This window comes from Orcinus orca, chromosome 14 (assembly GCF_937001465.1).
Source record: "Orcinus orca chromosome 14, mOrcOrc1.1, whole genome shotgun sequence".
Lineage (NCBI taxonomy): Eukaryota > Metazoa > Chordata > Mammalia > Artiodactyla > Delphinidae > Orcinus > Orcinus orca.
The window spans coordinates 72793036-72810532 of NC_064572.1; the positions used below are offsets into that span (position 1 = coordinate 72793036).

The 17497-nt window shown below is 42.9% G+C and overlaps 1 protein-coding gene across 8 annotated transcripts in view; it reads right to left on the reverse strand.

The window, feature by feature from the left end:
* Positions 1-3415: 3415 nt before the first annotated feature.
* The window catches only part of GPAM (glycerol-3-phosphate acyltransferase, mitochondrial), a 70049-nt gene continuing 55967 nt past the window's right edge, over positions 3416-17497 (reverse strand). For all 8 annotated transcript variants that reach the window (XM_004265843.3, XM_049697051.1, XM_033421048.2 and 5 more), the window contains 9 exons: positions 16953-17068; positions 14913-14983; positions 13843-14107; positions 13152-13288; positions 11914-11991; positions 11153-11293; positions 9416-9605; positions 8047-8105; positions 3416-7223 (listed from right to left, as the gene is read on the reverse strand). In XM_004265843.3, the coding sequence (XP_004265891.1) occupies positions 7107-7223; positions 8047-8105; positions 9416-9605; positions 11153-11293; positions 11914-11991; positions 13152-13288; positions 13843-14107; positions 14913-14983; positions 16953-17068 (1174 nt within the window). In that variant the 3' untranslated portion in view covers positions 3416-7106. The remainder of the gene's footprint in view (positions 7224-8046; positions 8106-9415; positions 9606-11152; positions 11294-11913; positions 11992-13151; positions 13289-13842; positions 14108-14912; positions 14984-16952; positions 17069-17497) is intronic.

A 17497-nucleotide genomic window follows, 5' to 3' on the forward strand; every position in this document is an offset into this window, starting at 1 on the left:
CCGCCTGGAGGGGTGGGATAGGGAGGGTGGGAGGGAGGGAGACGCAAGAGGGAAGAGATATGGGAACATATGTATATGTATAGCTGATTCACTTTGTTATAAAGCAGAAACTAACACACCATTGTAAAGCAATTATACCCCAATTAAGATGTAAAAAAAAAAAAAAATGACTTGCAGTTTAGAGCCTTTAAAGCGTTATAAAACTGTGGCCCTGTTGATACCATTACTGTCTCAGGATTGCAGATTTAGAAGTGATTTATGTAGTGCCTTGGAGGGAATGGCTATCTCCTGACCCCAAGTGGAGGGGTCAGGACTGCAGCTTGCAATGTGGGAAGCCAGGGTAGAACTGCCCCCTTTTCTTTCTGCACAAGAGGCAGAGACTTTTCCAACTCAGTGAACACAGTGGAAGACTTCAGAGCAAGCCCAGCCGAAGCCTGCCTTGTGCTCAAAACCCCTCCCAAGTAAACGCCACCTCCAGACTCTGTTCCAGTGTTATTTGTTCTCTCTTCCAGACATGACCCACTGGGGAGGCTGAGTGCCTCCAATGAACCCTTGTAAAATGCAGTGTTGAAGATCAAGTTTGGAAACCAGCCCCACTGCCTGCCAGCAAGATGACCGTGAGAAATAGCTTACATTCAGATTCCTCTTAGGGTCTTTAGGACCCCTACCTCTTGATCAGCGTGGTGCCCGGCACACACATTCATAAAAATACTATTACATTGTTGGTTTGCAAACTGGCCCCTGTCCACAGAGGGCAAGGAGAACCAGAGGAAGAGGCAGACTGTTCCAGATTGGTAGGTGGCAGGTTTAATAAGCAAGGGAACTTACCTACGAGGATTGTCTTGGGCGGTGCAAGACGGTAGATCTCTGCCCCCATCAGCTAGAATCTCAAAAGTCTACATAGAGGCCTTAACTGGGTTCAATCACGTATTCAGTCGAGTTGGTCTCGGCAACACCTTACTCGCTCAAGGCTGCATCCTTGACATGGCTGTCAGCATGGGAATAGTAAGCAGCACGTACATTCCAAGGACAGAGGAGGGGGTGAGGAGTCTCCTGCTGCCCGGGTCCAACTCTCCAGTCAACCAATGGTCACTTCCTCTCCGTGATCCCCTCCAACATATATCCTAATCATTGCTGAATTTGGGCTCTGCATCATGACAAATCCACAGTAAGTGGCGACGAATTCTAGCCGTCTTCAACCTCAAAAGCTCTCCTTCTGCTTAACTCTGTGCAAAGGGCACAGTGTAGGAGGGCTTCTGAGAAATCCTGCGAGCTGGATACATCACCTTAGTGACATGGTTGCCCTCTGAATCGTACAAGGACACCCTTAACAGTGGACTTTTCAAGAGGAAATTAGGTGAAGGGAAAGAATCCTTACGTCCTTTTCCGCCTGTCCTGATGAGACATACTGCTTTCTGCCTTATTCCTCTGTGCCTGTCAGTTGTTCCAGGACAAGGGCAGAACTTGCAAACCCAGAGAAAAGTGTGTCACCATGATGGAGAGCAAATTTGCACTCTGCTTTGGCAGAAGCCTTCAGCAAACTGCTTCAGCCCTGTTTCATCAGTGGTAAGATGGGGCTAATAGTATTGTACCTACCCCCGGAGGACTGAGGTGATGCATAGAAAGTCCTTAGCGCAGTGCCCAACTCTGTACCCACAAAGAAGTCCCAGGTACCAGCATGTCAAGCGCATTGTTTTGCTGCAGCCAATAAACTTCCTTCCAGTTTCACAACCTTATGTACCTATAATTTGCCAAGTTCGACACCGAACACAAGGATGGTCCCTACTTCACTGGATGGGACTTGATCATTTTGCTTTCTTGTTCACCTTCCATTTGGCTGGTGGTCATTGAAGTGGGGGGGATTGAGGGTCCAACGATGCTGCTTCTGTTCTAGATTCTATCATCACTTGCTGTGCGAGCATCGGTGATGTCCTCTTCTGTAAAACTTGGGTGCCAAATACCAGGTGACTCCTAATTTCCCTTTCAGAGCTACATTTTCTTTCCTAAGTAGGAAATCGAGAAAACCAAATACCACACAGTTGTAACACTCTTAAGCTTACAAAACACTTCTGCATTCATCCCACCTTATTTCATCTTCAAAAATCCACTGTTGTCCCCATACAACACAGAGGACACCCATGTATGTTCACTGGGGTGAGGTGACCAGCTCAATGTCTTCCAGCATGTGCACAAGAGAGCCAGACTCAATCTTAAGTTTTTTGCTCCTCAAACCCCATGCTCTCTCTGCTATATTCCTTTTCTTAAAAATAATAACAACAGATTTGAAAGGCTATATAAAATCCACACACAGAACACAACTTGGATGAGGCTTCCTTTTCCTAGATTGAGGGCTGAGAAGCATCCTGATGCCAAGCTTTGTGGTACAAGTCACACAATGCAGGAGCTATGCTGGCATCTAGAGACGGCTAAGCAGTGGCCGTTGCGCGGACATCACAGATGCTGTGGACAATTCAGAAAATGCCTATTTGTACATTAGAATTTTGCTAGTTAGGTGTGTACCAGACAGACTGTAAGGTGTTTAAAAGGGGCATAACTGGGACTACAATTAGTGAATATAGGACTAAACATTAAAAGCCTAGATTTCAAAATTAATATCCACTTAAAAACGAGTGGTTGTAAAAGTTAGAATTTTGCCTTGATGAACGGAAGGCAAGGTTAAGTCCACAGTGCAGGAGCAAGAAAGTTGCTAATGCAAAGGAAAGAACGAATACACCAAAGGGTGAGGGCACAGTCGTGGCAACAGCATCCCAGAGGAAATCAAAGGCGCTAAAGTACAAAGTTCAGATCGAGAGGCTGGAGCAGAACACATGGGATGATCCTGGGTGTTGATCAGGTTCACAGCCCTGTCACGCACTGTCATGCACCCAAAGGGCATGGATGGCATCACCAGGCACCTGTTTAACACCCTTTCCAGGGGGCACACTTTGGAGAGAAGGCTGCATTTGAGCAGTTTCAAATCATCCACAGAAAACTGTGCTCTAGTAAAATACTTGTCTTACTTGTCAAAAAAAGGAAACTATTTCGAGCAACTATCATGAACTAGTGGGAAAAACCTAAGACTTCAATTCATGCTTTTACAAACTTAAACATATTAAAATATATCAGAAGCACCACGTTTAAAGGAATATTTACAGAAACCCAAAGAATCTCTCTGTGATGTGAATATTTACTGAGAAGGGCAGTAGCCAAGCTGTAGATATCTACATCCCCAAATGCCTGATCAAATTTGAAGAGCTCTGGGTCAATAATAAAATCACGCACTGCAGGTTCACAAATTTATGTAAGATTATTTCTTATAAGCATTTTAATAAAGGCCTATGTGAAGTCAAACAAGAACCGTTTGTACAATGAATTATGTAGGGAACTTTTAACTACAAATGCAAGACATCAAGAATATATTCACTTTTTGGTTTATTAAAACAAAACTACACTTCTGTGCTTCTTACAATATATTGACAAGCATAAAAATCAATGTTTCCAAATGTTTCACCCACAGCGTCACATGGTACTTTATAATAAATCTTTTTATAACAATCTGACACTTCTCTGTACAATGGGCAAATAGTTTAACACCTTCCATCAAGGCTTTTCAGAACGTTAGACGTTTAGAAATAAAGTCAAAAGTCTCTTTCAAATTCAATCATTAGTTTGTATTAAACTGAAATGCCAGATGCTAAGTCTCAAGTTCCTAAAATGTGTTTTAAAAAACAGACTTACATCCAAATTAAATCTTATAAACCTCAGTGGTAAGTCCTATCGTTTCTAAACACTAGAACTATTTGTGGATAAAAAGCTGCATTCGATTGTGCAATATTTTCTTCTAGGTTTGAATGAGAATCTTAATTTTTTATCCCAATTAATCCTAGTGTTAACTTTGCTACTTTCAGTGAAGAACCCAGATACATTAAGGGCTGGTCTTTCATCCAAGAAAAGAGCTCTGACCACCTATACTATAGTTTTCTGTGCTCATTGTCTCCAGGGGAGGAAATATACATCCATTAAATGCAACATTTGATTATACAAAATGCATGCAAATTCTGCCTCTGTGCCACATGGCAGTTCTTGTTTTGACCCCTTACAGAACTACCTAACATAGTGTTTCCCAAAATGTCTTCTATGACCCTAAGGAGAGGTCCATAGGTGTCCCAAAGGGGGAAAAGGCCCTGGGATCACACAGATTGGGAAATGCTGGGTTAAACAGGCTTGGTACTGGCAGGCCCTGAGCCCTTACTGCACTAAAGTGCACTGTGAGTTTCTAGGAAAGAGGGTCCGTGTGCAAATTTATTTTACCAGCAACACTTTTTCTATATACAAAACACCTATGAACATCTCACAGAGCACTCATATACATGGAGAACTTTGGGAAATGCTTTTCCCCTTCAGATTGGAAATTCCACAACCTTATATTCATTGCAATCCCTGATGTTTCCTCCACTCACTCTTGTGGCTTTGTGAGACTTAATAGATCTGAATAGATCTGAGAAGACTCACAGTACTGTTACTAGTTCTACACACTTCATGCTAGTTCTTTCCCTTTGTTTTTCTTTAAATTTTGAGAGTGAAAATTCCTTCCCCTCTTTTGAATTTCTTAGGATTTTCTCATTTTCAAAGAGTGCAATTTCACATTGCTTATTATTGGGTCTTTTTGTTTGCTTTTTAACTTGAGTCACAGCTTGTCTTCCCCTGGAGGACATGCATTTCAGTTTTACAGAAATGCAATAGAGTAAACTGTAGTAAATTATTTACAAGCACCTAGTTTGTTTAATCTTACATGAAAGCCATTCGCTTTTGGAAAACAAGAATAAATCTTTGAGCAAGACAGTGCTATCTGGAAGCCTTATTGGGATGATGGATGTTCGTTCAGTAACGAGGCCCTCAAGAATGAGCTGTGCTAAAATTAACTCGAGGGTGAGCTTGTCTGGATGAGCAGAACTTTGGTTGAGATTTGTCTTCCTTAAAAAAGGTTTTCAAAGCACCAGTTAATTACAGAAAGCATGCATATTTATTCTCACAGTGAGTTAAGTGGCGAGAGAGCTAGCAAATCATATATTGCATTCCCCAAAGCATCTGCATAGATTTCTAGAAAACAAACCAACTGAAAGGGAAAAATAAAGCCAGAGAAGCCATTGTTCCCTGCTTAGGCTGGTGCAGCAGTAGCTCTTAGCAGAAGTCACAGGCGGGGCAGCAGAATCCACTGGGAGGTCAGTCCCAACCTTGACTTAAAGGGTCTGAGTAATCCTTGGTCTATAATTTAGTGGATGAGTAAAAGAGACTAGTGAAATATTTGCTCGCCTAGACAAGGAACACACAAGGGGATAAATAAGCCTCCCTGGCTGTTCCCCCAAACACAGAGCTCCATCCTACTTAGGAAAAAGGAATGCTACACGGGGAAGACCCCACTTCACACCAGAGACGCTGCAACACTGACAACTGCTTAATAGTACGTGAACGCCTATAAAGAAAACATATATTTTAAACGCGGAATTTGAGAAGAGTGGAAGAAAATCACAAAAGCATGGCATTATTGCTCTGAGTTTCAAAAGCTTCATACAATGTGAAATACCAATTAGTACCTTTCCTTCTCGCAACGCACAAAGAATATTCATGAGATATTATTAGTGTTTAAAATCCAAGCTGATGAAAGCACAAACTTATTCTCAGTACTTTTCGATTAAATTCAAAGATTACCTGCAATACTCATCATGGAAAATTCCTATTCCATAATACCATGGAGAGAAGAGAAGGAACAGTAAGTTGTTAGAAAACGTTTAATATCACATGATTTTTAAATCACTATAATTACCACAATTAGCTAACGATTATGATCCCTGCTCACAAAAAGGCACCTACATGTTATGAACAATTTTTCTTAATTATTTGCCACTATGTGGCATCGGGGTTTAGGAAAATAACCCACACACGCTTTTAAAGAACCATGGTTTTTTTCTTCCTCAAAGCTAAAAAACCTATAAATGCCTCCGACCATTTGCCAGTCTGCAGGGCTATCACATATACTGTCCAGGTTGTACTCTGCCCAACATGAGTGGGTACCAGCCACCCAGAAGACGTGCAGTGCACGACCTGTCTGAATGGCATGAGAGGACTGGGTCAGTAGCCTGAAGCCAGGGCACTTTAACACAGGCTATCAGGCCAAGCTAATAAGTTAGTACAGTTGCTCTCTCTAAGAAACAGCTGTACCTGTGATAGGCAGGTACTACCTGAGGGGTGGGAAGGTATATAGACGTAAAATAGGAGTTGTTCCTAAATACTTGCTGGTCATTTAAAACTCAATGGCACTTTTTCACATGAACAAACGTTTTCAAAGTCAGTTTTCTGGCCAGGTTTATCTTGAATTTCGCCAGCCAAATTTATTTCCTGCTGTTAGCTGTTTGGTCACATTATCTCTATTCCTGACCTAAACTAATACTGTGTCTTCACTTAGCTCTTAAAACACTTTCTGCATCTGACTGCAACAGACAGCACAGTGATACCTGGGTGTGATGTACATTAGCCCATTCATTTGTAAAGCACTTTAAGATGAAAAGTGTTCCCACTTAAAATTTAGCTACGATTGACAAGGATAAAACCCAAAAAACAAAAACCAACAAAAAAAATCCAGGGAATGGATGACACAATTATTTTTAAAGGAAGCATTAACCATTAATCAGAAAATATGCCAACAAATTACCTGACAGCGTTAAGTATACTATCTATACAAGATTCAGTTCTAGAATCAACTACATTTTTGTGTCCATCACAGTAATTAGTCCTTAACAGTTATACTTAAAATGTAAATCTTTAATAAACTCCAAAATAATCGTTTGCGATTTCATTTTGTAATCTACTGATTATGAACTGTGAACGGAGGCTGAGGGCCCCCGAAGTGTGATCTGTAGGCGGCTGTGTCACCTCAGAGTCCGATGATCACAGATCATGGAGGGGAGAAGGCACTTGTCTTCCAGGAGGTCACATCAGGACAGGTCAGGCCCGACCACACGATGGCACCTTCCACTCTCGAGCCACAGGCAGGAGCCTACGAGGGACTCGTCCCACACTCGTCACTGGCCAGATGTGCCAGGAGTTACCTAGAGCACCACAAAACTCAGAATATATTCTAGGAGTTTTTGCCGGTTGCACTGAGGTAGAAAAGTGCTGCTGAGTTCTAAAACAGACACTCTCTTTTGTTTGGTCTCTTTGAAAACCTAGAGAGAAAGTTTAGATTAAATTAAAGACAAACCAAAAAGGGTCGGGGCGGGGGGGGGCGGAATTTCTATCACCAACCCTGCTCTGTGTCCTAGACCAGAAAATGCAGTAAGGCACGCAGAGCCGTATGCAGGCTTTAAGTAAACGTCCATGTAAGCGTGTGCGAGTGTGGGGTGGGGAGGTTATGGGGGCAGGTGTGGGGTTCTGGGGGTGGAGTTCAACCAGTGTACTGTATTTTTAAATTTATGTTGGAATAAAGTCACAAATATTCCCTTACAATGATCACTAGTACCTTCATGGAACTCATGTTCCAAATGATATGTGAAGATAAGGGATACATGAGGATACTTCTAGAAATATTGGTAAAAGCACAAGAAAATAACTGAAGGGACTTCCCTGGCGGTCCAGTGGTTAAGACTCCACACTCCCAATGCAGGGGGCATGGGTTCGAATCCCTGGTTGGGGAGCTAAGGTCCCGCATGCCGCACAGCGCAGCCAGGAAAAGAACTGAAAACCACACGGCATAACTAACACCCCACCAAAACCGCAGGAGGATTTTGAAACACACTGACACCTTCGTTTGGAATGAAGATGAAAACCAGGAACATTCTGAAACATTCAAATAAATCTGTGCTGATGGACCTCACCTTCAACGTGCCCCTTCTTCTCCCAACCCCCAGAAATGCCTGCATGATTAATCCAGCAGAAATTGCTTCTCCCAGGCTTCAGCCCAACACAAAGGTGCCTCACATAGACTAGATCTAAATGGAAAGCAGACAGACGTGAACACACTCTTTTATACCATAAGCAGGGGACACTCACCCCAATATCCTTAAACATTTTCACAGCATTCTTCACAAGACAATAGGTGGCACTCTCCGCTGTGAAGAAAGAAAAAGCCCCTGTCAAACGTTTAGGCCCAGCAACAAAGTAAACCCCTATAACCCACAGTCAGAGCGCGGGAGGCTAGGGAGAGGGTCAGAGCAAGTCCCAGGACTGGGTCAAGCTCCCTTTCGCTACTGGTAACCTGTGAGGCCTCAAAGGATTTGCCGTTTCTTTAAAGCTACTTCGTCATCTTTTAAGGAAAAAAGAGGAGAGAGGGATAAGGAGAGAAACAGGGAGGGAAGAAGAGAGGGAGGCAGGGAAGGAGAGAGAAGAAGGGAAAGAGAAACACCCAAAACATCCATCTTGAAGGACTTTTGTAAGACTCAAGACAGCGTGTAGAAATTCTTTTAAACTGCACAGTGATGCATACATGACTACTACACCAGTGGGACCAGAAAGAGCACAAGTCTAGAGGTTGGGAAAAAAGAATTCTAAACCCAGGCTGCCCTTTAACTAGCTATGTGATCTGGAATAGTGTCCTCATCTATAAAGTGAGGTGATTCTAGCTCTAGATAGCGATCTAGAGATATATCTAGGGATATATCTACACATCTATCTATCTATCTATAGAAAGAGAGATCTAGATATCTCTAATAACTATAACTAGATATCTCTAGATAGATTATCTCTAGATCCCTCATGGCTCTAAAAATTATTGATTCAAAGTAGTTTCAGTCCTAAATCGTAACTGTATAAAATGCTACTCCCACGCCAATCACACCTCTTCTGTAGCAGACAGTATCAAGTGCCGGCCAGTATGGGGGGCAAATGAAACACCCACTGCTACTAGGTGTGCAAACTGGTTCAGCACTTAAGAACTGCTCGGCAGTACCCACTAAAGCTGAACCCACCACACCCTGTGACTAGGCAATTCTCCTATACAGCCCAGCATAAATGAGTCCCTGTGTTCACCCAAAGGCACATTCAAACATGTTCACAGCAGCACTATTCAGAGTAGCTCTGAACTGCAACACCCAAATATCCATCAATGATGGATGTGAATAAATAAAATGTGGTAAATACTTATACAGTGGAATACTACAAAGCAACAAGAATAGACAAACAACTACATGCAACGACATGTATGAATCTCACTAACAAAGTTAAATGAAAAAAGCCAGACATAAGAATATCTATCTGTATCATTCAATTTATATAACACACCCAAACAGGTAGTAGTAGTAATCTATGGAGTTAGAGGTCAGGATAATTTTGCATTCTTTTTCCCAATTATCTACAATGAGCAGATTCCTATAATCGAAAAATGTGTAGCTTTTAAGAGAAGCCAAAACAGGGTCCCACATACCATACACTGCAACACTCCTTTCTGTCCTGGTTATCAGGTATTTGTGCAGCTTCTGCAGATACTCAGGCTCTGGAACAGGACCACTGAAGTTGTGAATGAAGATGGCAGCAGAGCTGTAGGCCTCCAGCAAAGGCCCAAGGAGCCTCTGCAGGAAGGTGATGAACTGCTGGTGCTCCTTGGACTGGCTCACCTGGGAGGGGAGGGGCGGGAGACCCAGTCACTGGGGGACAAAGGAACCTCCTCAGAGCACCAGCGGCTCAAGAAGACGGCCTCTCACTGCCTCCACACAGAAGCGGCCTACTGCTCCGTGTGCGCAGAATCGCCCCTGGAAATGACTACTGGTTTTGACATGCGTTCTTTATTGTAACCACTGACATTCAAAGTACTTGAGGTTTGTGCTCATTGAACAGCTGCCTAGGAGAAATCGTCATACTTGAGAAATTATGTCATCACTGTCATCACTGAAAACAGCTGCTCCCGAGGCCGGACCCTCCAGACTTTGAAGCCTGGCTCGACGGTCACTCAAGTGCACAAAAAGGCCACATGTCGAGACCCCTGAGACCATCTCAGTCCCTCCCATCCCCCACTGCCTGCCATCCCCATGTGGCTTCGGGCCCACAGTCTGGCACAGCGGGGAATGGTGGTGGTGATGACGGGGTGCTTTGGGCAGTAGGCGCTCTCACTGCACCCCTCTCCCAAAACATGCACGTTCAGACGAGCCTCTCTGGAGTGTGGAAGCAAGATCACTGCCCCATCTCGAAACTAATAATACCCAACATGGAAAACCTCCAAAAGTCATTTGGAGTGTGTGTGTGTGTGTGTGTGTGTGTGTGTGTGTGTGTGTGTGTGTGTGTAAACTAGGGGTATTATCCCACTGCAAAGAGAGTAATCCACTTAGGGTATTCAGAAGAGAAGGGTAATTATTACTAATTTCTAAAATTACAAATTAGACAAAATTGCTTTTTCTAAAGCAGGGACAATCTTTTAAAAATCAAATTTTCTCCTGTGATAGGATTTGTCTTAATTGAAGGCAAAGAGCTTGATGTAGGAAATTCTGGGAGAGATGGCAAGACTGAGCATGGCTCAAAAAGAGCACCCAGGCCAGTGGCAGCTGAATATTAATTCTCTCCCATACCTGGTACGGTCCTGCCTTGCTTCAGTGATGACTGAACAAAACCACTCTGCCTCTTTAGGAGTGAGTGCAGGTGTGGGTAAACAGGTGTGCACCTGTGCATTCTGATGAGAGGGTCATGAAAGTTATCACCTATGACGTTCATCTTGCCGAATTTTCAGACTGTCTCTTTTTCCATTTATCTATACCCAAACTGAACAATTTAAGGTATTAATTCAATTCAAACAGTTTCAGTATCCTAACTAGGCAGAAAGCACCCCAGATAGTTTGTGGGTGCTCTGAACGTGAATTAGTCACCAGAGTCCCAGTTTATAAGAACCTCATAGGGCTTCCCTGGTGGCGCAGTAGTTCAGAGTCCGCCTGCCAATGCAGGGGACATGGGTTCGTGCCCCAGTCCAGGAAGATCCCACATGCCGCAGAGTGGCTGGGCCTGTGAGCCATGGCCACTGAGCCTGCGCGTCCGGAGCCTGTGCTCCGCAACGGGAGAGACCACAGCAGTGACAGGCCCACGTACCGCAAAAAAAAAAAAAAAGAACCTTACAACTTGTGGAACATAAGCCTCAACTCATCACTGTCACGTCCACCAGAACTCCTCACCCAAGTACCTTCAGGTAGCAATCTCGCTGCTCCTCACCAAAATCGCTGTCTTCATCTTCTTCATCACTTCTCCAAGACAAAGGTTCAGGAAGCTTCTTGTCCCACTGCTGCTCAGCAACACCAGGACTAATATCCTCCTGATCATCTGGCTATGCCAGGGAGATGACCAAGAGTAAATAAACGTGCACAGGCACGCAAACACCTGCCCGCTGGACCCCAGACAAGGCAGTCCTCTCTCATTCCCTCCCCTACTCTGCTCTGTTTAGCCATTCACAACATCAATCCACTGCCCTCTCCAAACTCAAAATCACTCGGAAGACAGCAGGGGAGGGAAAAAAGAAAGAGTGAGGGCGAAAGCTACCAGACAGATCAAATAAAATACCCTTCCCTCTCCTAAATTGGTACCTATTTTCTCAGGCCATACCCTCTATACTAAAGATGCCAAAATAACAAAATCTCAAAAAAGAAAAATGCACATGTGCAAGCTACAAGCACACAGATATGCAGAAGAGCTGATCTTGGAAGGCAGACTTCTGGATGTCAGGGAATCTAGTCAAGATATGTCTTGCACAACACCCATTACACAAAAGGAGCTAAAATATTAAGCAGTCCCAAAGGACATTTATTCTCCCCATTCTTATTTTTCTCTTCATCTCATCTGGACTTGACAATATATCGAGTGGAATTATTGGTTCAGGTGGCTGGTAGGAAAGATACTGAAGAGCAAGAAACTAAATAAAGGCAAACAAAGGCAAGCATGTGCTCTTACCTCCGCCACTGTAAGAATGCCATACTGGATAAACCTGCCTACTGTTTCATGGCAAATTTGGTAAAACGTCTGGCAGGGCTAAAAAGAAAAGGCATTTCAATGTAAATGTCACTGTCCTCCACTTATTTTTTTAAAGACAGAAAATAGCATACAAGGTAGCTGCTGGATACTTCCACAGTATCACCTGCCTCCCTCCACTGGGCAAGCCCTAAGAGTTCCGGTGCCCGCCCTCTTGATGAGTGCATGTCGTGGACAAAAGAAGAGATCTTGTAACCTGACTGGCAGAGCACCCAATGCAGCACCACCTGCAGAGGGGGCTCCTGAGCTGTGTCTCCCCGAGTGGAGCAAGGCCTTAGAAGGGCTGCTTGTCAGGACCCTACACCTGTTTCTTCCTTTGTAAGACAATTTCTCTGCAAAAGCTATCTTACAGTAAATGTTGTACACAAAGGTGGTGGATGAGGAAACACAATATGTATTCAAATAACTCAAAAAAGACCCAAGTGAAAGACAAGGTCAAACTTGAGAGCCTTAACTACCCTGTCCCCTCCCGCCCTGCCCCCAAGGTTCATGCAAAACAGATTCCCCAACAGGACCACAAACATATATAAAGAACGCTGTGGAGGAGAGCTGTACTCACAATACCTGTGCTCATAAATGTCCCAGGGCACATTCATATAAGTGGAAAAGAACAGACTTTAAAATATAAATTCTACTTGTTGATGATTTTGAGGAAAAAATCTCTCTACTGCTTAATATGTATGCCTCATTATAAATGTCTAGAAGTATTTAAATATAATATAAATGCTCATTAGTTCCGCTGGGCCTTGCTTTCCCCATTTGTAAAGGAGAAGGGGTTGAGCAGATGAGTTTTAAGACTGTTCCTGACTCTTATCTTCTACGGTTCTATCATCCACGAGTGGGCATGTTAATTATTTACAAAGCCCTGACCCAGTGGCTTAAGCACAGTAAGAGCTCAATAACTCTGGATCGCAGTGATAGAGAACGCTGAGCCATCTGTCCTATCACACCTCACAGCACGCGAAGGGTTCGCTGGAGCACTGACCCCAATAGCAAACCAAGATAGTAACGACATAATGGTTTGGTGGTCATTGAGACCCAGGAGCAGGATATAAAGCTTCAATAATGGGCCAAAAGCTCTCTAAAAGGAAAGCATTTTATGATTTCACAAAGACGCTCAAGAAAAAGAGAAGAGGCAACACTAAAGAGTCTTCACTTACGAGCGAGATGGTGCCTTCGTTGGAGAGCAGGTAGCACAGGCTGGCGGCCTTGCGCACCAGCTGTTCCTGGCTGATCAAGCTGGGAGACACAGGCGCTCCCGGGCCCCTCTTCTTCAGAACTGCGTAAAGGCTGCAGGCTGAGAAGTAAAAGCTCAATGAGGCCGGCAGCCTTGGGTCTCCAAGAACAACTTCAACTGGCTCAGATTAGCTGGATCACCTCAACAGATTATTAATACATCAAAGATAATTATCTGCATTCACTGGAGAAATTTAAGTAAATCCCTTCAGAATTTACTTCTTGTGATTCCATGTGATCCCAACCCTATCAAACCTTCCTCAGAAGCTTCCATCCCATCCACTCTCCGTCTCCTCTGTTGCCTCCACTCACTTCACTGTCATGTATGTCTCATCTCACTTAGATTTTCAGCTCATGAACAGCAAGACATCCTACCTCTCCTCCCTAGTAAAACGTGTACTACTATGCATACAGTAATCCAGTTACTACTTGTTGAACAATAAATGTAAGAATAAGCGATAAACAGTGACATAGCAGATGACACTTTTGTTTGAAAACTAAAACTATAGCAACACATTCCCTCAAACAAGGGGCTATCATCCAAACTGAAGGAGACACCACCATGTGCTTTTGGCCATTTTACTTGCCACGAAAATATTTCAGGGGCCGACATACCTATGATGGCCTCCATGATAAAGACGTGGAGCAGCCCATTGCTGTAGAAGTTGAGTTCAAAGACTGATGGGACAGTTGTGCTGGGAGTAATAAAAAATTCATCGTTCCTGCTGGTGTGTGTGATTGTGATGCAATTGCCCAGCAGCTGTATGGCATGCATGACTACATCTTCTGAATTTCCTGAGAAACCCAGGTCAAAATCGCGAGCCAGGACTTCCTCCTTCATCACAAAGAAGTCCTCCACCAGTGTGGAGAGATCAATTCCCTAGAGAAACAGAAAGAAGTGGTCTCTTGAGAACAGAAAAACTCCTTCCCAAAAGATGAAGAGACCGTTCCAAGGATTTTTTTTCTTGCCTTGGCTTTCCTGCAGCTCGCTCTTGGCACATACAGAAAAAGAGCCAAAACACCGTGTAAAGAAAGTCAGAAGACTGGTTAAAAAGCTGTCCCCAGGAATGTCAAGGTACTCCACATCCAGAGACTACTCTAGCCACAACATGTGATATGAGCACGTAAGATCACAAAAGGGAGAAGCCACCATCTGAAAGTGAGAAGTACTTATTTTTTAGCAAGAATTTCCCTCATTCTAAATATTTATCTGACAAATATTTATTTGGTGTCTATATACCGGCACTATGTTTGGTGTTGAGAACATGACTGTGAGAGAGACAGACAGACAGACAGACAGACAGACACAGTCTTTCCCATCACAGGGCTTAGACAAGTGTATTGTGGGAAGGCAGAGCGCAGGTCCAAAATACAAATCAAACAGCTTGGAAACCATTAGCTATCAGAATACTTTCCGCATGTTGATGAGACACGCCTTATTTCCATTAACTGTATTACTCAAAGAATGTCTTGCTGTCACATAAAACAGTCTCTGAGGTTTTTTTATGTAGATTTCTTCCTCCGTCAGGTGTAAGCACCTGTCGGCAGAGTCCTTAGCTTATTTTACTGTTTATCTCACAGGACTAGCTGGAAGGGGGCCAAATCTATCAGTGGACAAGTATTTGAAGAGCTGACAAAGCATTTTCATGCTTTCTATTGAACTCCAGGTGACACTGCAGACATACCTGCCTGTGTCTGTAGAGGAGCAGGCAGGCCACGATGTGTGTTGACATAATGGCACAGGACTTGCTAGCGGCTGGAAGGCAAACACAGATCTTTAGTTGCACTTTTTTTAATATAGCTAAAACTTTTTAAAAGTACCTAAATCTTAATCAGGAGTATTTAAAATTATAAAAGTCCTCTGCCACATTTCCTATAACCCATTTACCAAAGGGAAGTTACAACATTATACCATGTTCTGGGCCAATGGAACCTCACTAGAGATCATTATTCATCACATAATAGAATTCAGTCTAAGACAGGTCCACTCTCAGTCCAAACCAATGGAAGTTTGTTACTCAGTGACCAAGAGACATCTTTATGGAAATACCAAGACCCAAAGCATGAGCCTGTTCTAAGAGCTCTACAGGATATCCTGCTTCAGTGTTTCTTGACTTGTTCCTGGCCTCAGTCTACTACACCTGCAACTCTACTTCACTCCTCCTGCAGGTATTCACCACCACATTACAACAAAGTCGGGGGGGTGGGGTAGAAGGGGCTGGGGACAGGTAGTTGAAGTCAGGAATCTGAGGTCAAATCCTAACTTCTACACTAATTTCATGACTTGGGGGAAATGTCTTAAATTCCCAAGCCTCAGCTTCCCTTTGGTACAATGAGCATCCACCTGGTTCACTGGGCTGTGTAAGCACGAGATGACTGACCTGGCACAGGACGCATAGTAATGGGTGCTCAGTACATTTTAATTTCCTCTTTTCAACCTGGCCCAGAGGCAGGTCAGAGGTAGGAAGGAAGGGGACAGAAATACATTTGAGAATGACTATAGTCCATAACTCAATATTCTAAATTTGTAGAAAATTATTAATCATACGAATCAAATATGAGAACATCTATGGAATAATCTAAAATAAGATACCATCTGTGGGTTTTCTAAGATGATAATGAATTCATGAATAAATACTTCATTCACAATTGATGTTGTCTCCAGTGTTTAAGAAACAAAAAAGTACCGAGTACCATATATATTTGGCCTTTAAAAAGGATATTTAAAAGGTATTTTTAAATTATTTGTGTTATAAATGGAAAATAGCACAATACAAAACGGTAAAAAAATATTTTTATAGACTAGACAGCAACACGTCTGGTTATTTGGGTAGTGAGTTTTACCTTTATTTTACAACTTTACAACATTTAAGGATGAATTATTTTTAGCATCCAGAATTTAAGCAAGGGAGAGACACAATCAAATGTGCTCCAGAAAGACTACCCTGGCCCGGCATAAAGCAGGAGTAGAGGCAGCTAGAGTGAAAGGAGCGGGAGAGGTGAGGAAGCCTCCACACTGGTGTCGGCAGGAAATGCTGAGAGTCTGACCTGACGGGGAGGAGGCACAGGGATGGCGAGGAGAGCACGCCTGGGTGGCACCCCGAGGGCCCCGCGCTGCTGCTGCTCTGCAGTCTTAGAGCAGCCTCTACAACATGACACCGTGCTGCCATTCAGAACTTCAGGACAGCTAATTCTGCAGGTAACTCACTCCACTCTGAGCCGCGCCCATTTGCATTGTTTGTGTACAACTATCCCACTAAGAGCATACGTCTTTAAGTACAGAACCATTACTCAATGTGTATTCCCCACAGCTAAAACAAAATTGTACACATAATAGCCGCAAAATATTTGCCAAATAAAAATGATCACGGGGTCACAGGGGAAAGGGACATGCAACTGTAAGCCTAGATGCTGTACCACAAGTTAGTTCAAAGAGACTAATTCATAAGCAAAAGAAGCAACAAATCATTTTGGCAATTTTTTAAATGCCTAAGAACTACCACATGAGTACCTGCTAATTATCAGGCACGGTGTGAGATGTTTCACTGGGTTATCTCAAATCCTCTCACCACCACTTTCTTTCCAATAACTTTCCTATCACCCCCTGTGTATTAGTACTAGAACCAGAAGTGGAATCTAACTTTGGCAGATTCTAAAACCTGTATGGTTCGTACTGCATCACACCGTATCTGAATTATGGAATTAAAGACTGGAATTCTACTTACTGAAGAGAATGTGCTCAGCCAGATTTGCAATCAGTCTTCTTCGGAAGGATTCATCTGTTGCATTTCTGGACTCGTTAATGGATGTGTCTGTACCTTCAGCAGCAGCATCACTGGGTCTAAAAAGGTTTTGTTTTTGTTTTTTTAATTAGACTTCTATAACCCCACTCTTTCACAAAGCATACTACATGGGCTTAAGATACAATGTATTAGACACTTTAAATTTCTACATATTCTAAATTTAAGCCACAGATAGATTATTTCTATGCGTTGTTTTACTCTATAATATACCTTATTAAGTTTAATACACTCTCCTGATCAAAATGTGTTACTTAATTATGACTAAATAGTCTGTTGGTACATCACTTCCAGAACTCACCGGCAGAAAGAATGCATAAAGCAAGATGCCTCATTTAAAACATTTTCAAAAATTCAATACTTGAACATATTTTAAAGGAAGGGCTTAATATTCTATTTCTCTAAGTGACAATTCGATTTGAATTCTGGAAAATTCACATAGAAAAACTCTTTCATATGTTGCATGAACA